Below are 25,848 nucleotides of genomic sequence, written 5' to 3' on the forward strand. Positions count from 1 at the left end.
CTATTGGAAAGTGTACCTGGGAGAAAAATATTAACTCTGGGAACCATTAAACTGACGGTCATGCCACCCCTTCCGTTCTGATATGATAATGGCGATGTTAGGAACTTCATTAGAGAAGCTACCCCAGCGGATTTGATTTTTCAGGCAGTGCACAAGTGAATACCACGCCGTGCAAGAGGGAAGTTGTGCTCCGTGAGGAAAGAAGCCTCCCTTGCTCCCTCCCCATCCAAAGCCATTCCCCTGTTCTACAGAAGGCTGTTTGAGGTGGTATTACTGAGAGCCATGGGGAGCAGAGCAGAGCGAACTTTTAAGAGTATACTGAACTTCCAGTACTAGAATCTGTCAGCTCTTAAAACGAGAGAGAGAGAAGCGTTCGTTCCTGCGGGAGGGATACCAGCCAGGCTGTCTGGTAGCTGGAACCAGCCGGAGCTTCTGGGGGCTGCCGGCACGGAGGTGCGGTAACTACAGGGTTTCTTCCCCATAGGTGTTTAAGAGTTAATGCTTTATAAAATCTAGTTTGAGTAAAAGTTGTTGCTGTCATGATGACTCATGTTAGACAGGTCAAACCTGCACATTTACTTCAGTTTAGCCTAATCACGCATGAACGTTAAGTTTCTGCTTGCTTCAGTGTCTTTCAGGACCGGGGTGAAGTTGTGTTTTGCAACTGCAGCACATTCATACTTTAACCCAAATTTTTAAAAATGATAGCACTTTCAATAGGCACATTCCTTGCGTTTGCCACAGCCTTACCAGAATTGGAGGGTTTGGGATTTGGGACTGGTTTGTGGCCGAAAACAAATCCGGTCCATTCATACCTTCCAGATGTTTGTGGCGATTTCAGAAACACTTAAACCAATCGATATTTCGGGGGCGGGGAGGGGGGGGCCAAAACGACCACCTAGCTTTGGGAAGGAGCCGCGGGACTCGCCGGCGGCGAGGGCTGCCTTTTGCAGCGGGGGGGGGAGAGGAGAGCTTCGCCTCCGACATGGGGGGAGCAGCGGGGCAAGCAGCAGCATCCGAGCGGGGGGCGAGCGAGGCAGAGGAGAGGAGGTGCGGAGAGAGGGGGAGACAGGAGGAAAGGCAAAAAAGGGAGGGAGTGAGGGAGGGAAGAAGTTGCCGAGGGGGCTGGCCGGGGGGAAGGCGCGGGCGGGGCGCAGGCAGGAGATGGGTTTGCGGGGGGGGAGCAGGGCTCCGGCTGCCTCCCGGGGCCGGGGTCCCCCTGCCCTCCCCCGCCTGCGCCGGGAGCCGCCGGGGGGCGGCGGGGAGAGGAGCGGAGAGGAGAGAAGGGGCGGGGAGGGGAGGGAAGGGAGCGGCCCGGCAGCGCCGGAGGGGGCGGGCGGAGGGGCCGGTGTGCGCCGAGGGGCGCGGGGGAGGCGGCCCGGCGCGTCCCGACCCGTCCCGTCCCGTCCCGCCCGGTCCCGTCCCGTCCCGTCCCGTCCCGCTGGCCGCGGCGGCGCTGCGCCGGGGCGCCCTGACTCGCCCCGCCATGGGCACCGGCCCCGGGACGGGCAGGCAGCGGCGCCCCGGCGCGGGGCCGGAGGCGGGCCGAGGATGCTGTGACCCCCGGCGGGGCCCTGCCCACCCGGCCGGCACCGACACCGGCTCCGGCTCCGGCTCCGGCTCCGGCTCCAGCACCGGCACGGGGCAGGGCGGCCTCCGCCGCCTCTCCCGCAGCGGCGGCCGGAGTTTCTGAAGTTGGCAGCGGGCGCGATGAGCGGGGCTCCGCTCCGCTCCCCCGGCCGGCGGGAGCTCTGACGCTCCCTGCCCCCGCCTCAGAGACCGTTTCGCTTTGTTGGCGGTTTTGGGGGCTTTTTTCCCTTTTATTATTATTTTTCTCTTCTGTCTCGCTCTTGCTCCAGCCGAGGTGAATGGCCCGCGGTGGGCGCAGCTGGCCTCACCGCCTCTGCAAGGGGAAGATGGTGGCCGTGGGGGTGCTGGCCGGCCTCTCGGTGCTTAGCCTCCTCACTTACGGCTACCTGTCCTGGGACAGCCTCGGGCTCGGCCCTGGAGGGACGGAGGCGACGAGGACCGGGCCGGGAGAGGAGCTGGGGGCCGGCGCCCCCGGCTCACAGCCTCACATCGTCTTCATCCTGGCCGACGATCAGGGCTTCAGAGACGTAGGGTACCACGGATCGGAGATCAGGACGCCCACTCTGGACAAGCTAGCCGCTGAAGGGGTTAAACTGGAGAACTATTATGTACAGCCTATGTGCACACCATCCAGAAGCCAATTTATCACTGGAAAGTAAGTTTACTACTACTTCATCCTTCGCCTCACCGGCTTAAACGCCGTCCCTCTTGAGAAGAGCACAGGGCGAACCTGGCCGGGTACACCTCCGTTTTAGCCTGTAGGCAGAGAGGTGCCTTTCCGATTCACTTAAAAACCTTGCACAAAACGGACTTTCTAATTCGTTTGAAAGAGCGAAATAAAAACTCGCGCTCTGTGAGCCAATAAGGATTCAGCACAGTGAGCTACCCCTGCAGAGTGCTGTAGTACATTTACATTTACTGCGTTACTAACATACGTGCTAGTTGTCAAGTAACGTTGCTGTTACTGGGAAGCGATCCGCTTAGATTTTCTGTGCGATTTCAGAGTGACTTACAGGAGGAGTCTGTGTCGGGGAACTGAAAGCGTTACGTTTTCTCCAGTACATTCATTGCAGCCGGCACACAGGATCACGGGTCTTGCTGAGCCTGGACTGAGTTCTCGCTGAGGGTTATGTTGAATTTATGAGTTGATTCCCCAGTGTGTCACTTGTGGATCAGTGCAGGGAATCCAGACTCTCTTTCAGGATCCTCTGAGCTGCAGTATCGCTCTTGTCATGATGCAGTTGCCCCTTTGCAGATGATTAGAAACTTTTCTCTTAAGCCGCTAAAATAGGTGCCTCACCAAAATGGTAAAAGCAGCGTGTTGGTATTGCGTGCTTTGCTGTCTCTGGTAAATTGTGTTTTCCTGTGGTCTGTTAAGTAAAGAGCCAATTACCCAACCTAAGGGCCTTCTTTCGTGTGAAGGTTAAGGAGGATTAAGGGGGGGTGGGGTGGTATGCATGTAAACTGTAGGAACGCTTCCCAAATAACTCCAAGTGTGGATGCATTTGCTCTGGAACAAAACCGCCTTGTTTCTGTTTAGCCTAACTCACTTTGACAGGAACAGGGAACTCTTAAAAGAGCAAAACAAAATGAGAGGGGAAAAGTTACATAGTTTATTTTCTCCTTTCTGTAAGTATAAACAGGAACACGGCAATGTTAATATTGCTGGTAAAAGAAACACATGTTTAAATAAAACAAGCAACTGGCCTGGTGTCTTGCATCTCCACATGGTAGAGCTGGAGATAATTCCTGGTCTCGGTCTAGTTCCCAGACTTGCTGGACCAGGGAGATTTGCATGGAGAGCTGACACGTTATCTAGTGCAAGACTTCCCCACGCGGGTTTTTGGTTTGGGTTTCTTTTTTTTCTTTTTTGTTTGTGTGGACTGCGTCTTAGAAATTATTTTGAGACACCTACTCACTCATTCACAAGAACATAGTTGCCCTGCGGCAACTGAGGTAGCAGCTTACGAGGGAAATGTGTATCAGGGTAAGGTTAATGCATCTTGGTTGTCTTTAAAGCCATGCAGCAGTTGGAAGCAAGGACCTGCGCCAGCAGCATGTAGCCAGCCAGCTTTCTGAGGACGGTGGTTTGGGAACCAGTGCTTTACAAAGGGAATGTCGTGCTCCACAATAATGACTCATGCAGTGGCTGGAGGAATGGGACGACTGGGTTCCAGGGGAACCAGCGTGCTGCTTTGGCTCTTGGAGACTGCGGAGGTTGTCTAAACACAAAAAAGAATAAAAGTAAAGTAAGGAATAACAGTAACTCGGTTTAATTATTTTAATCCTTTGTTAAATGTGGAGCAGTCTGTGTGTAAATACATACTAATAGTAAAAGGTAGGCATGTTCGGAGGAATCCTGCTCTTTTCATCAGCTCGTCAGGCGGAAATGGTTCTGCAAATCTGCCTACTTTGGTTTTGGAACCTTTTCTAGGAAAAAAGAAATTTGCTTATACTTAGTTTTTATTTTCTTAGTCTCCTGGTCTAAAACCCTTAGAACATTTTTTTCATGTTGTTCTACTTCGGGAAAAAGGAGCAGCAGAGAGAAGGAACTGCCTCACATGACTGAGAAATAAGGGAGGGAATGGTGAGGGGTTAACAGGCTCAGCTAGAGTATTAACAAGGCAGATTCAGAGGATACTATTATCCATTCTGGCTGAAGATAAATGCTAGTGATAAATACTTTTAATGCTTACTTAGTAGAGGCATCTTAATTAAAATGCCAGGACTCAGAAACTTCTAATCCAGAAGTGCTGTTATTTCTTGAATTCCAACATGTGTTAGTTCAAGGCTAAAAGCCTGCTCATCCACTGAAGGATCACCTGGATGCTCCATGCCTCCCAATACCCATACCATGCTTAACATGGTCCAGACGTTACCTGATTGATCGATGAAAAACAGAGGTACTTGTGTAAACCAGACTCATTAGGGAGCACTGACTCACATTGCCAAGTGGAAGTTAGACTTCAGGCAGAGAGACTTCGAATGCTCCAAATTCTTTGTAGGTCTCCAGACAGTCCCTCTAAGGCTCATGCTAGTAAAGAGACCCTTCTTTTGGTAGCTGTCCTATGCTAGTGAATGAGCATGGGGAAGGAGGTTGGAAGTGACGTGTTAAAAGGAAGAGGTAGAATTAGCTCTTTTTTCCCCTTCGTGCCGTGCCACAGCGTAACAGCTGGTGAGCCTGTCTTTCTGCCCACTTCTTCTTCCCTCTGTTTGCTTTCTCATGTCCTGTGCTTGAGGCTTTGGCCCACTTTCATTTCTTGCTTTCCGCCAGTATTACCTCTTTCCCCATTCACTCCATCAAAAGCTATTGCTTTTAGGCCAGTAGTAAGGCTGGCTTCCACAGCTTTTTATTTTGGGCTTTATTTATGGATGCGGGGAGGGGGTAGCAGCTGAGCTGAATCTTGGGAACAGAGAAGAGAAGTGTGAGCCAGTGGGCCGAGTGCCACATGTGATGTGCTCTCCCGGCCGGCTGCGCTGGGGCCAACGCGGGGAGGTAAGGGAGGCGGCTCTCGCTCGGGAAGCGGCTCAGCCCGTGCTCCGCAGCTGCACAACTACGAGCGCAGGAGTGACCTGGGCGAGAGGCTTTGTTCTGCCTTGGGCTGCTCCTGGGACCGCTGCAGTTCCTGCCGGAGCTCCTACAGCTGGATTGAAAATTTGATAATTGGTGGGGTTTGGAGACTCATCCCTAGTGTTGCTTGGTGCGGGTTTGAGCAGGGCAGTGGCCTGCATGTACTCAAGAGGTTATTGACCTGCTGATAAATTGCAGAAAGACTGTGGACATGTTTGGCTTTTCTTTTTTTTTTTTTCCTCTTTTCTCCCAAAGGATGTGAGTGAGCGTAAGTTGTCCTCCAGACCTTTTGTATTGCGTGATACAGTATTTTTTGTTGTTTTCTCCTTGAAAGTAATAGGCATGCCTCAGTGAACTAAATAATTTGAGCAGAATAGCTCAGGATACCTAGCTTTAAGCTAGTGCTGAGGTGAAACCTATCTTAAACGGGCACTGAGTTAGGTGAGAGGAAATTTGTGTGGGTGTGTACGTCAGCCATGCTGGAGTATCCTTAAGATACAGAGAGACGTGGATGTCGTACAGAACACAGCTAAACTAAAAGACTACTTTTTAACTCATCTCTGAAAGAAATGAAAAATAAACACATTTCTGTTGTTTATGTTACTGTAATTTACATAGAAGAACATAAAAAAATAGTGGCTCAAACTTCAATCTTCAAGTTCTCCACCCTAGGAAAAGGGGTTAAGAAAATACAGGGATACTCAGCCTGCGCCCAGCAGCCGGCTGGCCAAGCACTTAGTGAGTTAGCTGCTGTATCTGTGTGCTTAATAGCCTCAGCGATTTTTCATTGCCTGAATAGTCTTGTAGACCAGTTTGGTAGTACGGTTTAAGAAGGTCTTGATTTATGGAACAATACAGGTCACGTAACGTACTAAGAAAATCTAAGATTATTTGTGTGTTAAGTTTTCTGCATGTGAGTGTATGAGAGTGGATTGAGATGAGGTAGAGACTATAAGATTGATTTGTTATGGTCACATGTGGTATTGCTTATTTAGATAATTTGTTAAGTTACATTATCATAAAGAGTCGTCTCTTTTTCAAATGAAGAATTATTGAAGTATAGTCAGTGTGTGGACAGTTTTCCAGAGTTTTTTTTAAGAAATTTTGAAAGCTTATGACCAAAAGGAGGAGTATTCCTTTGAGCTGGTGAGACAAAAAGCCTATATAAGCTTAGGTGAACATCTATTGGGGTAGCTGACCCAACTCGATAGGGGGTATTATGCAGTGTAGTTGTATTTGCTGGCCCAATACTTAATTTAGCAAAGGAATTTGAGAAATAACACTGACTGATAAGAAAAGAAGGAATCTAGACATCATATACCATAAATTGTTTTGGCATTATGTAGGCAGCAGACAAGTACTTCCTCTTCTAGGCTCCCAGTTTTCTGCTGACCATCAGACTTGTAACCTTAGGACCATTATGTGCACTGGAATCCCTTTGGGCCACAGGAAGGTTCCTGACCTACGCAAGAGTAGGGATCTCTGTTTGTAGAAACCGATGCACAGCTAGGGTTGCAGATCATTAAGGAATCTGAACTCCCTTTTACAGTGAACACTTATGAATCATGGAAGCCCTACACTAATGTCAAGAATGAGCTTTGCATGATGGGTGGGATGTGGAGATGGAAGATTTTAAGAAATGGTGAAGGTCTTGGGAAATAAATCCTTTTTTTCCCTGGGATAAAATGAAATATTGAGAATTTGCTCACCCAAAGCAGACAGAAATACATTGTATAATCAGGAAGCGTAATCAAAGTGTTATTTTAATATAAATAACTGTACCTGTTATCTAATTCTAGAAATATTACACATTTATAAATATATATAGCTATATATAGCTAGTTAGTATGTGTTCTCTTGTAGGCATCCCTGTCTAGCAATACATAGTTCACCATTAAAAATGACACTGTCTCAGCAAACTAAGAGTTATTTTGACAGAAATAGAGTAGAGGAAAGCTAAAGTACTTTGAATGGAAAGCAGTGCAGCTGACTTGCAATCAGACAGAAATACTGTATTCTGGGGGCTCAGACTTCTTGGTAAGCCTTCTCTTTCCCTGCCTCCTGGGTGCATAACGGTCCAAACTGCAGTTTCAGCAGTTTGGCCGCTCTAAGAACGATCCAGTACAAAGGTGTGTGACTGGGAAGTTACCTTCTATGCTCTGAGTTGAAATGATGGCTCTCAGAGACTCGATGGGATCTTGGGCCCTTCTGTGCCCTGAGCAAACCACCAGTGCCCAACTGGTTTGGGAACTGTCAAGGAGGGGAAGGACTCTAGGGCAGGTACTCTCAGCCCTCCTCGCAGAGGGTGCACTTCAACGGAGACGGGCGCCAGGCAGGCCCACGGGCACAGCACGCTGATGCTGTCCCGTCACAGCAGCGTCAGTGGTCTCTACTTCGTGCGCTGGCCCCACCGGCAGCCCACTCCCAGCACCCCTACTCCAAAGGACGGCGTGGTCCCTTGTGATGGAGAAAGGGAAGGACTCTGTACTCACAGTCCGCCTCCCCACACGCACACATAGGCTTAAGATGAGGAATCAGGTTGCGCGGAGAGAAATCTGGTGTTATAATGCATGTTCAGAAGAAATCTATTATACCAGAGAATAAATATTGGGAAATGTATGTAACACTCCATTATATATATTCCCTATTTTGTAGTTAAGAAAATATGAAGGACTGCAGAATATCAGCTTTAAGTATTAAGAGATGGTCTGGTGCTTTATCTGCTCTGAAGTAAAGAGACTTGGCAGTCGTCGCTCCGGAGTTTTAATTCTGATCAGTGTTTCCATTAGGAACCTGGATGATGAAATTAAATGTTCTGATTAAATATGCCAGCATTAAGGGACTGTAGTGATATTGAAAATCATCTTGACAAATTAGAGAAATAATCTGAAAAAAAAGCAGAATTAAAGTCAGCAGTGATAAATAGAAGATACTATGCTGAAGCAGGAATAACTTTACAAGCAGAGGTTGGTGAACAACTGCTTAGACAGCATTTCTTTAGAAAAGTAGCTGGAATGATAGTGAATCGTGCACTGAATATAAAGTCAACAGTGTCATGCTGTTACAAAAAAGGCAAGCATCAAACCAGTTTGTATAAACAGGGGAGCCTAGGAGGTACACGAAGCAGCCCTTTTGCCCTACAGCTGGAGCACTTGTGCCCAAACTTGGGCATCGCTCTCCAAGAGCAACGTGCATAATTGGATAGTGTCCAGATAGGGGTGATCAGATATCTCAGGAAGATGATAACTCTTCGGTACTTCAAGAGCTGTGCAGAGAGAAAGGGCATAATGTGTTTTCAGTGCCATGATGGATGGTACAAGAAATGAGGGGCTTTCTTGAGTAGAGGAAAAAACTTCAGGTTAGATAATAGGGAAAACTTCCTAATGCTAAAGATTGTGAAACACTGGAATAGCTGGCTTTGGGAAATTGCTGAGTTTCTTCATTGGAAGTCATTAAGAACAGACAAGACAAATATGTCAGGAATGACATAATGTAGTTGAATCTGTCTTGGGGAAAAGGGTTGAACTGGATGGCTTCTCTTCCAACTCGTATTCATCTGTGGCTCATTTGAAGTACATATTAACTACAGAAGGCATTCTAAAGGAGAATGCTCATAAAATATTTTTAAATGCTAGAAATGATTTCAGCGTTCATTCTGAGAGAAGATAGTCTGTGTGAAAGTTTCATTTCAGGTTTCTCCTAGAAATTCCTGTTTTCCATATCCTCATTTTCTCTGAAAATTTTCAGGATTTTTTCCCCCTAGGCCTTCATAACTCTTGTGGTATGTAATTATTTATTTCTGCTGACTTCTTTCAGGACAATTTGTGGGACTGCTGCCAAAGATGTTGAGGTATCTTTTTCCATGTTCTCGTTATGTCTTTCACTTAGGATGACATTGTCCACATATATATATATATATATATATATATATGCAGCATACACAGAGAATGAATAAGTAATTAAATGCAAGGACTTCCTTTTCTTGTTTTGTTCTGCCTCTGTGCTCTCCTCTGTTTGTTCTGCAGAAAATTAGATCCAGGTACTGAATTGCTCTATGGTCTTAAGCTATGAGAAGTCTGTTCATATCATCATAATTACTAATGCAGGGTACAAAGGAGCATTTGGAGGAAAGAGTTGGAAAGGAAACTACATGCAAACAATAAAGGTTAAAAAAAAACCAACATGGAGGAAGTAGCAAAGTGTAGTACAGATTGTGATAACTTTTCCTTGCATCACTTTCTGGTAACATTTAAGAATATTGTTTGATAGTTTAGGTCCGCTGCATATAAGACAAACATAGCATTATCTAACATACATGACTACCTAGATAGTGGAAATGGATTAACTTCTTTTTTTTCATTGTCCAGTTTATACAAAGTGCAGTGAGTTAAAGGAATGCAGTTGGAAATAAATTTACAAACTCTGAGATTGTAAATTATCAGTACTCTGAGGAGTTTAAGTTATAGAGACTTTTAGCCTGTGGTTTGGTTTGTTGTTTTTTTTTTTAAACTGGAAAAGAGAAATTGTATTCCATGGAAAAGTTAGGCTTAAAATAATTAAGGAATTTTGCTCATTCAGCATTGTTCCTGATATGTTTGCTTTGTAATTGATGATGCATATTGCTGCCTATAACAATAACTTGAATGAGTGGTAGTGGTGGACTCCTATTATAACTCTCACTTTTCAATGTTACTCTTCCTTCATGAGACCCTTTAAGTGGATCAAGATGGGAAACTGAGATGGATGCCTGGAAATAAAACTGTGTAGTAAAAAAGATGGGGTTTACTTTCACGTCAAAGGATTTAGACCAGGATGATCAAGTTAGATGGGACTTAAAATTTGGACAAATTACATTCATGTTTTCATTAAGATACTTTACATTTCATAGAAAGATTTGCCAGATTTATGAGCTAAAGGTCAGAAGAAGGCAAGTATCTGTCTACTTTCTTTTTGTCTTTGTGACATTTATGTTGGTGATAGTATCAGACCCAGGGGTTTGTTTTCATAATTGTGTGTATCTTAATTCTGGTTTTGAGTTTTTCTGCACTTCTGATTTTAAAACAATTTTGTGTTTGTTTTGTTGAATCAGGGCCTCTGCACGTGTTAATACAATGTTGTTTTAGGGTAATGGAGATTTTTAAACTTATAAAATGTTTGCTCATTCTTGAATCCATTTCAAATGTGCCCCCCCCTTTTTTTTTCTTTCCCCTGTTCCCATGATGTCTGCCTAGCAAAGCAGTCCTCACAGAACTGAGGACATTCTTATTGTAATATTTCATATCCTTAGAGTGATATTTCATTAATATGTGGACAGGCAAATAAAAATCATAGTAAAATATGGTAAATGAAAAGTGTAAGCATTTATTTTGTATTACCACATGTCAAGAAAGATGGGTGGATGAAAACTAAGCCATTAAATTTATGGAACTTGTGGTTATCTTTTGATTTTTTTTTTTTCTTTTTGACGAACTAATACAATAATCTATTTCAGATTTTGGGGAATTAGATTTTTTTTTCCTTGTGTTGTAGTAATTGATGTGAATTGATTTTTACATGAAAATGTTATAATTTTTTGTGGAATCTGGTGATTTCCATTAAAAATCTAAAACATTTATGTTTCTTAATGGATACCATTTGACACACGTGAGCAATTGCCCCTTCAGCACATGACACTTCATGCTGCTTTTTTCATGTTCTACTCCAGACTAGTACAGTTCCTCGTGGTGTGAGGAGCTAGCACCTTCTCATTAATTCCTATCTGTAAATCTGGGAGGTATCCTATTTCCCCTGTATTTTTTGCCTTGTTTTGTATTGATTCATAGTCAGATTTTTCTATCCTGAGGTGAGTTTGCTTAGTTTTAGAATGTATGCTTAAGAACGAATGGGGTAATTTCACCAGCCTTAATTCATTAGATTAATAAATAGTACAAGGTAAATGAAGATTGTGCCTGTGTGAGTGATCCTGTGTAGGATGTGTTTGCTTTCTCTTTTTCAGTAGCCTTTTTGTAATAGCTGCCCAATTTATTAGTTTTCTTACTTAAAAGCCAGTAGATCTGTCTGGTGACCTCAGCTTGTCTCTGTAAATGTAAATTGGTAGGCTGAAATGCAATATGAAGAGTTCAGAAAGAAATCGAGATAACACTAATGGGTAACAAATTTAAAATAGTAATATTAAAGATGTTTTAACTGTTGAGGTTTGACTAAAATAGCTTTTGACTTTTTGTGGTTTGTGATGAAATTGAAAAATTTTAAATAGGGAACTTTACTGTACCTGCTGGCTCATAACAAGAAAGAAGTTAAACGTGTTTCATGATTCTAGTTCAACTGCAATTGTAATACAGTAATTAACTGTGTCAGCTATCACCTGCTTATTAATTCAGGCAGTTATCACCATATTATCAAGCTCGGGGTGGGGGGAGAACACTGCTAGAGTTAGAAAACAAATCTGGGATAATGAAATACTTTTTAATATGCTTCAAATACGAAATTATCTTCTCAAATGCATATGTGAAGAGACTATATTAGATAATAAGCATTAAAGTAGATATTATTAATATCGTAAGTATGCTGTGGCCCCAGAGCCTTTATTTTCAACCTAGGGGCAGAAAATCAATGTATAGGAACCTTGTATACCTTATTTTTCTTACACTTACACACCTGATTAATAAAGACATTTGTGCCATGACAGCTTTCTCACCGTCATGGCACGTCGTATTTGTAGGTGGTTGGTTGTGATCCGCAGATGAACTGCATCTTGCACATGGGCAGGGGTGCGACTGGACGGGGGAAGGCTGCTGAACTAGTGGCACCAGCGAGTGTATGACCTGGGGGGGTCCTCGCGCGCAGGGGAGGGAGGAACGTGAGAAGGAGCATGGAGCTAATCGAGGTTTACGTCTGAGGCACCAGTGTCCATTCCCGTGCCATGTGTTGGAGGAAAAAGCAGTCCACTGCCTCCTTTAAAAGACAGACAATAAGTCATAGAAATGTATTTGGTTATGAAGATTGGTAAGCATAAGTATGGAAGTGTTTCTTCCAATATTTGGAAGCTTTAAATGATACTAAAAACAGTACAAAAGAAGGCCCCCACAAATCTTAACCTTGCTTAAAGTCACAATCCTCAGCAGATAACGTAGAATCGGGCCTAAACTCCCTCCCTCGGTCTCAGTTTGCTTATGACACAGTGAAAGACAGACTTTGCAATGCATCTTGCTAGGTTATCAGTTTCCAGCTTCTGTTGTACACATTGCATGGTCTGATTTATCATTTTGTGCGTAGAGATCCACATGAGAAAAATATTTCAGAATACGATTTATTAATGCTGTCAAGTTCTCTTCCTCTTAGGTGTTTGTTGTGTTATGGCACAGAGTGATGGCATAGAGGCAGTTTTTGCGATGGACAGTGGAAAACCAAAGTTTCCCATTGCTGAACATTCTATTTCTTCTGATAACGAAAAAGACCTGATATTTAGTACTAAAAGCGAAAGAGCGTCCTTATTTTTTGATATTTTAATCTGATTATAGAGGAATGCAGGATTCTAACTAAATTGCTCTGTATTTTATTTTGCTTTTACTTTTACTTTTTGAAAAAAAAATTTGAAATATTAATTCAGCTTTTTGGAGTACATTTTAATTCCAGTACATCCATTTATCAGAATATTAGCTGTTTTCTAGGTAAATATCTTGTGTCCATTTTCAGATTCAGTCCATCTTTCTCTTAATTTATACATTTTTAAGAGTTTCTTCCCTGATAGAGAATATTGTACCATATGAGACAACGTTATACAGTTTTTCTTAACATTTATAGAACATAAGTGGGTGCCAAGGTACTACTGTAGAGGCAATCTCTGTGATAATAAGCTCTCATAAGAAATGAGTTTCCTTCTGTTTTGAAGGAGAAAATTACAAATTTGAAGAAAGATCACAATTTAAGGAAAATGTGAAGCTGGAGGGAGTGGAGAAAATTAGTCTTGGGGTAGGGGGAAGCAATGTAGTACCTTTAGACTAAATATACTCTAATAGATATACTGTTACCTCACAAATTGTGCCTCTCTGAATTCAGTAAACTTTTTCAAAGCAATACTTACCATCGCATTTTATATACTTAGTTTTAGTTGTCATGTATTATAGTTCATAGAATCATAGAAAACTGGGTTTGAGGAGACCTCTGGAGGTTGTCTAATTAGGCCTCCTGCCAACTTACATTACGCAGCAGGGACACACTGACTTTATAAGCTCTCTTTTATTGTTTCCTGGAAATAAGAAAATATTGCAAAGTATTCAAGAAATTGGAGTCTAGACTGTTGTTATGGAATTCCCTAGCTTTACCAGGTTATCAGTTTTAGTAAATTTAAAAAAACCTGTTTCATGAGCTTTTTCATATTTCTGTTCATCTCTTAAAAATAGGTTTGTTGTTTCTTTCTTTTTAAAAGCCAACTGATGAAATTAGTTTAGTGAATTTGTTAATGACCACAGTATAATGGCAGCTCCTTCCTTAACTGTTCCATGGTCCTGTTTTCAAGAGACTTCGGAGAAAGCTATTCTGTTTGCTACATTTGTCTTAGAGCAGAGTTTTTTGACTTTTGTACTTACTTTACCACCATCATTTCAAATTCGTTCTGATTTGCAGTCTGCTTCTAGAATTTACTCTCCTGTAGGATGCTTTTCTTCAGTTTTCTCACCGCCTGATACACGAGGTGAGGCTTTGGGAGCTGGGTTTGTTACTGTGCAGAAGGCATGGATGAGGGGAATCTCATCCCGTCTTCCACTACCTCCTGGGAGGAGCAGAGACGGCAGAAGCAGGTTCTTTCAGAGATGCGCAGGGAAAGGAAGAAAGGCAATGGGCACTGGTTGCATCAAGGCTAGATCAGGCTGCTCAGAGAGGTTGTGCCATTTCCATTCTTGGAGACATCTAAAGCCAACTGGAGAGTGCCCTGAGCAGCCTGGTTTAGATTGGAATTAGCCCTGCTTTTGTAGGGGGTCGGACCAAACGACCTCCACAAGTTGCTTCCGACTTAAATTATTTTATGGTTCTAATTTGTCACAGTAAAATTCCTGGTGGAGGGCAAGAAGGAGCAACTTACTCCTGTGTTGTTTCTCCCGCTGTAGAAGTACTCTAGGGAAAAAATAAAAGTATTTGGAGTGTTTGCCTGCTTGGTTTATGGCCCTCTTAACCAGTCTGAATGCTCGCTCTCCTGAGCCATTGTTATTACAGCCCTGTTAAAGTCTTGTTTCTTTAAGAACACAGCATACCAGTAAGAATATAACACCACTGCATTTAGCATTGTATCTCAAATTCTGAACGGTCACCCGTACTTTTACCAGATCTATGCAGGAAGTATATACATTAATAAAGATAGAGAGACTTATATGTGTCAGGTGTGTACTTCACTGAAACGGTTATACCATTTGTGAAATTTATTTCTGTCCTGTTTCTTCTTAACTTTGTTGTTGCTGCTGTTACAATATGGAATTCATTTTAATAGGAAGATGAGAATTCGATCCTGCATATAGTGCAGAAGGAAGATAACATTTCCTTGGTTCGTAATTTTGTAATTGTACAATTTTGGCCCTTTTACATTGCAAAACCTTTAAGGCTTCATTTAAGATTAAAAAGAATGAGCTTCTGTGATAAACTGAGGCATATTTGGCCATCTTGGCAATACTAGGTATATACGCTGTAAGTGATGCAATCTTATGTAATGATTAAGAGCTTAGGTAATACTGTTTGACACTGTTACAGCCCTGTTGAGTCTCGCCTCTGTCACAGATTTCATTCTATAACCTTTCGTTGTAACGTGCTTCCCACAGTGAAACTGCATGTAGCATCTCTGAGAGTTTCAAGGTTCTCTTCAGTTCAATGTTTTGTATGTTTTTGCCACCTGAGACAATTATATGGGTTTTGTATTGGGTTTCCATTGTTACCAGCTTCTGTTTTCATGTTCCTTGTATCAATTTGAAATTTTGGGACTGCTTTATATGGTTGTGATGAGGCTTTGCAGAATGAAACTTGCCGGGGTTGAGTTGGTTGCAGACCGGAGGCCAGCAGCAGCAGGCTTTTTAGCCTCCGTTTGGAGGAGTCAGATATTTTCATAGACATTTTCAGTAGAAATGCTTCTGCTTGCTTTGAGCTCAGAGCTTTCTATGCAGTACATTATATTTCTGCCATGCAAAACATTGGCTGTTTTCCACTGGGGAAATGTAGTTCAAGTAGCGTGTTAATGTCTTCTATACTAACCTCAAGGCTCTTATCTGTGTTGCTACAAGAAGCCAAGTGGCTTTCTTCAGCATCCTTTTGATACTCTGCCTGCTGCTACTAAATGTAACCTTGAAGTGCACTGGCGTTTAATAGTCTGAATTCTACCTGTTATCTCCTACACCGCATTTGTTAACTAGTTATGATTTTTACCAGTAAGCTGATTTAACAGTTTTGTTTGTATAGATGTAGCTTTTCTGTGCAAGTCCTTATAGTGCTTTTGTATCTGAAAAACCGTCAGGTCAAGATGACACTTTATTATTCAACATGTTTCCTCTATGTAACTGAGTCAAACCTGCTCACTTCAGTAACAAAACCATATATTTTGCTACCATTACCCGTGGTGAGTCAGCTAAGGTCAGGCAAAATTAAGTTTGTGGGCCATTTTGCTTTGTTTTTCTTAATAAACAAGTCACAGTCTGAGGACATCTTAAAAGAAAAAAAATCAGAGTAACGCATTTCTGTGTGTGGAAAAAAAAAAAGCTGGGACCCTCTATAGCCATATATAGATATGTAGTCAGTGGAGATAAATGGGCATCTCTGAGGAGGTGTCTCAAAACACCTTAGTTACACACTTGAAGTATATGACTGCTCCCCCTGTGTGTAAAATGTGCTGAATAAAATTCTTTGAGCCTTACCATGCATGCTTTCTGACAGCTAGAGAAATAAATAACAAATGAAGGCCCATATCCAGCCGAGTTCCGCTGGATAAAGTTCTTTCAGGAAGGACAACGGCAGGTTTATTTACAGGGGCTGGGGAGAAGTGGGGTAGTAGCTAGAGCATACTACAAGAATTAGCACATCTGTCCTGGTCTAAATCTTCTCTTGGATTGCCTTTATGGCAGCAGGGAGGCAACATAACTTGTCCAAGCTTCAGTTTGCACATCTGCATAAGTGAACCTTATTGTGACGTTGCTGTTACAGGTTTGGAGCCGGGTAGGGTTCTGAAATTTAATCAACATTTATTGACTTGACCCAGTTGCCAGATCCTTCTGCAATCTGCCATCCTTCTAGAGGAAAAGCACGGGAAATTATTGTGTCCATAGGAATACTGGTTCTCTGTGCAACACTTCCCTCCCATCCTTCAGGATGCCTCTTTGACCTTTTTCACACTATCCCCAAAAGACATTCAAGCCTTTCAGGCTGTTCCAGAATCAAGGTTTAAACCTTTGCGGCCTCCCAAACATCTTCCAGGCTTTCCTGGATACCAGCCCACCAGGTTGTCCTTTTGGAGTCTTCCATCTGCTTCCAGGGCCAATCAGTTTGGCTGCCCAGACTCAAATCCATTTTCTTCATTTTACCCCTTATCCTGTCTCTGGCACCAAGCGAAGGGGGAGTCAGACCAAGTCTTCTCCACAGAAAGAATCGTATCATCCTGTCCTCCAGTTCTCTCTCTAATTCTTCTGGCATTTTTTGGCTGAATAGCAAGCTTGATGTATCTGTGAGACACAAATCAGAATTGATGTTCATGTTAATCAGTTACCGGCATGCATGCATGCAGCTTTTGTGTCTGTAAGGTAAGAATATTTATACTTGCCTTATCAGACTGTTTTAAGTTTGGATTAATTACAGTTGATCACAGTAGTAAATACGCTTCCAAGGAGTATCAGAGATAATACTCCTTGCACAGTTCTGAAAATATTTTAAAACCATTTAAAAGCCTGCCATCAAAGGAGATTTACTAATAAATATTTGATTTTTACCCTGTAGCTTTCTGTCAGCATAATATTTTAAAACTGGAAGAGAAAAGGTGATAGTAACTGGGAGAAGAAGGAACTTCACAAAGGTTGTGCTACTCTTACGAGTGTTTGAAAAAGAAAACAAACCTAAGGCACTTGGAAACAGTTCAGGGGTTTCTAATTAGATATGACATGATATGGTATGATATGTGATATGATATATAGGCAAGATTATTCACCTTTTAAGTTCGCCCTTCTTTATTTAAACCAAACCATGCTTCACTGATTTACTACGAGTCCTGGAATTTAGTTCTCTGCTACTGCCAGCTTGTCCTAGCAGTGTAGGGAAATTTGCTACACTTTGTTTTGCAGTCTGATATGAGAACAAGGTGTTTTCAGTAAAGCAGATGTTCTTTTTACAACTGCAGCGTCCTGGGTTCAGCCCCCCTTTGCGATGGCTGGCTTTGCTGGACCCGGCTCCTGCAGGCGCTGCCAGCATTCCAGTAGCAGGGAGGAACTTGCCGTCTTTGTGCTAAAGGAACAAATTAAACATTGTGCTGCTCAGACTGGTTTTTCTCAGCTATTCTCTGTGGATCTAGTTGCTTTTGCTGCACAGCAAAGTGGGCTATGTTTAAGAGAATCTCAGCTGGACTGACTGGCTTAGGCACAGCTACTGCTCTCTGGCTGGTTTTCTTTACGCCTTCTGAACTGAAGCTGGTTTGCTTCTGGCCAGTTAGGAATGGGGAGAACAAACTGGCATTTGCTGCTTTGTATCCATACAGATGCCTCTAGAAAACAGGGATGTTAGAAATCTTAATAAATTACCTGGTCCATCCTACTTTAGGAAATTGTCACAAAAATATTATTAAAATATGTGGGAATAACTTGTTCTTAAAAACCTTCAACAAAGATTTCCATGTTTTCCCCGGGCAATCTGAGCTATAATTTCAGTTATATAGGTTTTAAATTGTCTAACTTCCATCTTTCTTGCTGCAGTTTAAGCCTATGATCTCTTGGCAATTCCGAAGGGAAGAACTTACTTTGTTACAAAAAAGCGATAAATCTCCTATACATCTGAAGTCTATTATCATGTCTCTGCTCTTCCCTTCTTTAGCCTGAGTAAAATCAGTTCGTTCCATCTTTCCACATAGATCTTAGTTTATATACCTCTGATGGCTCTTAATGTTCTCCCCTGGACTTTTTATATTTGGGCCTATTTTTCATGAAAAGTGTCACCCAGAACAGCACAGAATGTTCCAGATGAAGTTTAACCAGTACTGCCTTGATCTTTTCTTCTAAATCCCAAAGTTTCTAAAATATTTTCACTGTTGAGTAACTGGAAGGCAGTACATCATCAGCTCCTTTACTGGCATGAATTTACCTCAGCAGAAAATCTGGCCAAAGCATCTGTGTATCAAAGAGTGTATGACTCTCTTTCCACTGCTGATGGGTAGGAAATGTCACAAGAACAACAGATCTTGTACTGTTTTTACCACTTAAGCTGGGATCTACAAATTAAAACAAGCTGATTATCCTCATGGGTTTGTTCCTGTTAGAACACCCACGTTCTGGTGCAGCGCAGGTCAAAGTGCACTCAAGCCACCCCGAACCATAAGAAGGTAACAGCCAAGTTTGAGGTATGTCCCCTCTCTGGTCTGAATGTTTGGATATGAAGCAAATGCATTTCCTTTTCTTCTAACAGACCTGAAAAAGCTTTGTCAGCTGTTTTATTGCCTTACTTTAAACAGGATGTCATATGTTTTACTTAACCAATCACTTTTATACAACCCAAGAACATGATGCTTTTTTTCATGACATCAAATCATTGCTGACTCGTCTTCAGGTTGGGTTATTGGTAAGCCCCAGATCTTTCTTTTCTGTGAGAAAATAAATTTGTGTAGTTGATTATTCCTACCTAAAAGCACTACTTTGCAGTTGTAAGTGAATTGCCGTCTCTTTAGTTCAGGCTATTCCTCTAAGTCAAGTTCATTTTGAATTTCAACTCTTCTCTCCAAAAGGCAATGCAGCAGTGCTACTAGTGCAAATTCACAGTCGGCACAGGTACTGACATTTACTGTGTATAAACTTCACCTTTAAAAATGTATTCATAAACCACATGAAAATAATCACTATAAATGTAATTAGCCCAACTGCTTTTACTTATTCCTCACAGATGTATTTTAAGAATGAAAAAGCCTGTAGCTTAAATATATTTATTCCAAATACTTCATCTTAGAACTTGAAACTGAATTTGCCAAATATATTTTCAGGATTAGTTAAGGAAATCAAACGGGCATTTCATGATGTCTTTTTCAGCTTGGGCTTTTGGAGTCTAGGGTGTTTGTTTTGTTTTGGAGGTGTTTCTAGTCTCCCTTCTCCATGTTTCTGGTTCATCAAACAAAATAATTATCTCGGGTTTTGGCATTGCAATGTCAAACGAGCCATGCCTTTGTCAATGCATCCTGCTATGCTAGAGTATTATTGGATGTCATCTGCAGGTATTAAATGAAGATAGGAATAGGTTGATTGTTCGATCTTAATTTGTTTCTGTATTTCTCTGAAGAAATGAGGCAAACACTGAAATGAATGGACAGAACCTTCTCTGTAGCCATGTCGTTGTGCTGAAGCTGGCAGAACAAGGCTTGTACAAGCTGGGAAACCAGGCTGTCCCGGTTTGAATCTCAGCTGCGTACTTGCGATAATGAGCAAGGAAGGATTTGTCTTTTACAAGTTGTAATTCCTCTGTAGGTAGGGTTGTAATTTTACAAGTTGTAATTCCTCTGTAGGTAGGTAGAGCCTTGCGGTTCATAGACCTTCAAGATAAAGTTGCTTCAGCATATTTCTTCACAAAAAATTGTCTGTATTGCAGATCAAGGTGATCATAAATCATATGCAGGGCCAGAAAGCCAATATGCAGATACAGCTCCTCTATTCAACAACACAAGTACACTTGTACTCTTTAATATTCTCATTACTTTGTTTCTCTGCTGAGGAAAGGCCAGTTTCATGAATTAATGGACATTGACATATGAAGGCATTTTCTTAAAAGACTGTTTGAATCTTTCAGGTCTTTTGAAGTAGATATATGGTGTTCAACAGCAAGGACATTTTCTACAAAATTACTGTTGGAGCTTCATTAGGTTTTAAAGATTAGAGATGACCAACCAGGCATGCTTCAGGTGTTTCCTCTACTATAGCTAATACCTGTCTTTATTAGAAATATGACCTCTATTTTCTTTTGGATCATGTCCAGCAAAATGGAATTGTCACATATTATCAGCAAACTGGATTTTGGTTTCAGGAATAAACCATGCATATTCTTAATTGTGCATAAGAGTTTCTTCTCTTGCTCTCCAAAGAACATGGATTATGAAGAAGAAGGAGGTAGGAAAAATAATCCCTTACTAGTTTGAAACCATCAAGATTATATCACAAAAAATCAAAATTATCAGTTTCTTCATTTAAACTTGCATTACTGGAGAGGGCAAGATCTGCCACTCAGCCAGGGATTCCTGGTTTTTATATATCAGCAATTTTTGTTGTCTTTTTTCTTTAACATTAATAAAACATCCTTGTGAATTGGCCAGACTCTGTGCACAGTACTGTAATTTAGTAAAATTCAGTGTTACTCATAATTTTCAGAATAGAGTGCTGAAGATTTTAGACCTTCACTATTCAAAATAATAAGTGCTAAAGAAGTACCCAGCCTTTTAAAAAGGCTTCCTAGAAGAAAAACTCCTCTTTTGAGAAGAAAAGCTCAAAAATATGTTACTCTCAAAAGAAATACTCTCATTTCCCTGCAGTGATGATAGAACAGTCTGTAGAATAGATGTCTGTTGGCTTTCTTAATGTATTGCCTGACCTAATTTTTGTAAAGTGCAACTACTGTATTAGGAATCATCATCCAAATGAAAATTATGGCAGAAGAGTTCTAGTTTTAAAATGATTTATACCAAATGATCATGTACATAATTGGAACTAGTTTTTAAAAGAACTGTCTTGTGTCCAATTTAAAAGGGAATATAATGGAATACGGAATGCCAAGTAAAGTTTTGGTATCTAGAGAAAGATTAGCAAGGGAGACATAAAAGTTTTCATTTTCTCTACCACCATTCTTCTATGGAAAACAAATTTGCTGTCTCACTTGAACTTCCAGTCTTCTGGCAACCAATGTACATGGCCATAGTAGTTGGCTTTAAAAAAAAAAAAAAAAAAAAAGTGTTGAAAAAAACCCACCCTTGTCTAGCCTAATTCCCTTGGCTTCCACGTGGGAAATTTTGAATTTAGCAAATGGAACAAGTGTGGTCTGAATCAGCTCTGTTTGGTAGCAGTTGATAAGTTGTGTTGAAACAGTCCTGCGTACTTGGAATTAAATTCTGCACATTTTTGAAGGAAACACTTGCAAATACTACCACACTGCAAAAGTGTCTGAAACAGTTGGTGCTGGTACAACATCGGCCGGGCAGGCATGGAATTAAAATATTTCCCCTCTGCCGTCTGCTCTAGGCTTATCAGCTGCTAATGCCATACAGAAACTCTGTCTGTCTGTAGTACGCTGATCCAAACTAAAAATACTTTCCTGCGTAAACAGTTTTCTTTTCAAAGAAATCTTTCAGCAGTTTGGGCTTTAACAACCATGCTTTAGTTGCAGTCAATTTGTGTGGCCCCCAAATGTCCAATGCATCAAAATCTTCTGCCCTTCACAATTAATAACTTAACATCAATTGCACTGACATGAATGGAAATACTCCAGGTTTACAGTGGTCCAGTGCAGACTAGTTAGTGACTTCATATTGGAAAGTATTCAAATTCTGAGTCTAAATGGATGAGACACAGAGCATAAATTTAACTTCACATCCTTTAAAAGTATGCTAAAATATTTTATGCAAATAGCCCAAACACTGCAGACTTCAAATCATAAATTTCAATCATTTCTTTTAGGAAACCTTAGCAAAGGAAAGAGATCACATGTAAATGAAGTCTAGAAATGTTTACTGTAAATACAAATCACTATAAACAAGGGCTTGTTTTAGTGGTTCTTGCAGTTCAAAAATGTAATTTTTAACATTTATTTTATGGTTTTTATTTCATTCTTTTTGCCAAAGACAACCAGTGGCTGTACTTCATCTCCCACCCCTGTGCTGGGTGTATGGGTCACACTGAGTCAATGTATGTAACTCGTGGAAAAGGGTGCTCGTGTTTTCCTCTGCATTCCCATTCTGTCGAACAAGTGATGCTCAGTCAGCGTCAGGGACTAGGAACGCAACTTGCTCAGCCTGTGCCACGTCCTGTTGTGGCAATGTCCTCTCTGTGCCTGCAGAAAGGAGGGGGAAAAAGGGTGATATGCAACCATATAGGAGATATTTAAATTTTCTACACTCATTACGACTCTTGAGATGCTCACGACAGCCTTAAAAAGCTGGTCAGGAGCCAGAGATACAGTGCGGTATGCCGATAATGTCAAGTACGTGGGTCCATCTCTTGTGTGGTACACACAGGAAACCAAGCAAATGACCTTAGCCAGAGATAAAACTTCATCCATCTCCAGAGATGAAGTCCCGATTAGGTGATTTACTAATTTTCTTAGTCGTTAATGACTGCACTCTTCCTAGTATTTGGTGTACATTTCAGAAGTACCATTTTTACATTAGTGTATTTTTACATTAATAGATCTTTGTTTTTGTAGCTAGATGAACCTAAATTTAAGAGCCAGCGAAGCCATTATTTACAAGATTTTATTTAATACACACACACTGTTTTGCCATGATAAATGAAAAAGATACGACTTATTAAAATAGAAATAATTTGTTAAACATAAAATGTCATTCCCTTAAAGCTATAATTTGATATACCGTTTAGAAATAACAATGTGGATTTTCTTAAATTAGTTGTTTAGTTAAATAATTCAAATAAACTGAGACAGTCCGTTTAGGTAAGTGGTAGGCACTTGAAGACAGGTAATACACAAAACCCAGAGAAATGCGTACACACAAACACACAAAAACCTGAATGCAGCTTCACTGTAGGTCCCCTCCTGTTTTCTGTCCCCTGTCAGGACTGAGGATCCTGGCAAAAAACCTGAGTGTTCCGAGTTCACGTGGCACAACCGGAGACAGGCATGCCAGAAAACATGACAGGGAGAGGACAGATTGCTTCCCTTCACTGAAATAGATGATTTAACCTATTTATGGCACACAGTCGTTAGTCTTTAAGAAAAACTGTTCACAGGCTCTGTGTGTTTGCTGATACCACTTGCTTCTAAATTTGCACCTCATCCATTCATTATTTAAGGGAGCGAGGAAAGAAAGAAACCGTGTCTTAATTTGTGTAGGTGGATGATAACGTAAGAGCCAGCGAAGCAAGAGGACGACCTGTGGCTGAGCCAAGAGCGAAACTTTTTCTAGGAGGGAGAGTGTGATGCCGTCCTCATGCCCCTGTGCTTACGCAGGGCAAAAGAGCCCCACTAGCACCACTACGCTGGGTGGTGGTGCGGCTAAATGACAAAAGGGAAGAAATAGGAAAGATGGGCCTGCCTTGCCCCTCTTTCTATCCTTTTTCTTTGTAACCCACCTTCCCACCCTGGACTTGCGCTAGGAATTTTTGAAAACCATTTTCAGAGGGAGAAAGGACAAGAAATCCAGTATCTGTAATTGTCATCACAGACGTTTGAGAAAGTCACTGAACCATGGAAAAGTCACTGCAGCTACTTTGGTCTTAAAGCTTTGGCCCTCCGTAGCTGCTTCTGTCAAAGGATTTCGCACGGCTTTAGAGACATTAATAAGGCTGGCTTCACAGTGCTCTGTGAGAGGAGGATAACTGAATTATTATTCTGGTTTGATAAAATGAAAAGCTGTGATGGGCTGATTCATTTCAGCTTAGCTGTGTGGCTTAAGATACTTTTGCCTTGCTCAAATCTGTCCTCTTTCTGAAGTCAGAGGTTACTGCCCAGGTGCCGGAGGGAGCAAAAGGGAATGTCATTTTGGCTTTGCCCACTCAGGCCACACTCTGGGGTGTTAGCTTAAACTGTCACTGAAGCTAGGTTTCTGCTAGGACCAAGGCAAATTTTCTTTGGGGTGGGCAACCTCTGAGAGAGGGTAGAGGGTAAGAACTCAAGAAGATGCCGCTATTTATTAAAGAGTCGGAGTCTTATGTACTTTGTCCAACGTTTCAAGGGAAGTTTGAGACAAATCAATAGAGATTCCACCTCTCCTGAATCTGTATTTTGCTTCTTTAGCTGCCAGTTTACTTTAGAATGGGAAACTGCAACGTGCAGGCATAGTGTTTGATTTTTTGGGGTTTCTTTATTGGAAAATAAACTATCTGCAGGTAATAAAAGGCCATCAAACACTTTTTAAACAAGCAGCTGAAAACATGGCCATAATTGGGAAGAATTTTGAAGTAGGAGTTATTGAGTCAGGAGAATTGGAATTTTGTAAGCACATTCCTGAGGGAGTGAGTGGGAGAAATCATTCTTTCTGGTGAGAGCATGAAATAGTATATATGCATTTGGGGGTTTTATTAAAAGGTATAGTATGCTTCGCATGATTCCACTTGTTCAGCAAGCTAATTTGAATCTATCTTTTCCATCTGTAGGCTAATCAAGAGCTCCGTAACAGTCACGCACTTGCAATTTTTAAAATTGTGAGATTGTTGGTTTGTTTCCTTTTTCCTGTCGTAGTAACACACCTTGGAAATTGCAGATTCAAGGGGAGAATGAGCATTTTCTTTCTTTTTTCCATCACAAGAGCAGATAGCAAAAAAGAAAAAAAAAATTTCAGCTAGAAAAGCAAAAGAAAAACAGGTGGATGATAAAATGCAGTGCTTTTTATTTTGTTGGCTCCAGGATTCTGTTTCTTACCACCAGAATATCTGCAACTATATTAGAGGTTGTGTAAACATCTGAACTGTGCCTGCCTTGATTGAACTCTTGTTTTGCCATTTCTGTTTATGTCCTTCTGTCCTAGTAGAGCTAGAGGTATTTTTCTTCTTCTGAGATTTGAAAAGTTTCCCACCTTGTAGTGATGCATGAGACCAAGAGAAAAACAAGAGTGTCAGGTGGTGGTGGGCTTGGTTTTTTTTTCCTTTTTTTTTTGCCTTTTTTTTTCCCAAAAGACATAACAAACTCTTAACTTCTAATGTTAAAGAACCTGGTTTTGAGACTGTGATCAGAATCAGGAACCTGAATGCAGGAACTTGGCCCTGTCTGTCCAATATCCCTTTTAAGTCCTGTAGCTGTCAGAAAAATGAGTCTGTCCATTTCACCATTAAAGCTGCTGCACTCACTGTTCTTTGACTTGGAGACTGAGTCTGCAGAGCAATAGTTAGAGGTCTCACCTGCAGTGTAGCTCGAGACCCTATTCAGTGAAGATGTTAAAAAGAGCAACTGATAGAGATGTGGGCTTCTTCAAATCTCAGGCCATGGTGCTAATGATAAAGGCTGACGTGTCTGGACAGCGTCTTAGAAGAGACAGTTTAAACTTTTGGTAGTATTGTTTCCACTAAAAGGTTGGATTTCACTGGATTTTGTAATGAATTTTTTTTTTTTTTATGGAAGTATTATTTCACCAGAAAGCTGACTCTGACTTTTCCAAAGTTCTTTTAGTGTGCTGGAGAAGTGTAACATGCAGTGGAAAAAGATAGCAACATGAATATCCATCCTGACTGTCTACTGATAGGCTGCTTGAAATGTGGGAAACCTGTAGAAGATGCACCGAATTCCCGAAGCCTTGCGGAGAGCTAAATAGGTGAACTCGGGCA

At 41.6% G+C, this 25,848-nt stretch overlaps 1 protein-coding gene across 1 annotated transcript in view; it reads left to right on the forward strand.

Moving 5' to 3' along the window:
• The first annotated feature begins 1,404 nt into the window (after positions 1–1,404).
• Positions 1,405–25,848, forward strand: part of ARSJ (arylsulfatase family member J) — a 45,896-nt gene continuing 21,452 nt past the window's right edge. Inside the window, exon 1 of the mRNA XM_009911927.2 lies at positions 1,405–2,245. Coding sequence (XP_009910229.2) covers positions 1,869–2,245 — 377 coding nt within the window. The 5' untranslated portion in view covers positions 1,405–1,868. The remainder of the gene's footprint in view (positions 2,246–25,848) is intronic.

This window comes from Haliaeetus albicilla, chromosome 1, assembly GCF_947461875.1.
Source record: "Haliaeetus albicilla chromosome 1, bHalAlb1.1, whole genome shotgun sequence".
NCBI lineage: Eukaryota > Metazoa > Chordata > Aves > Accipitriformes > Accipitridae > Haliaeetus > Haliaeetus albicilla.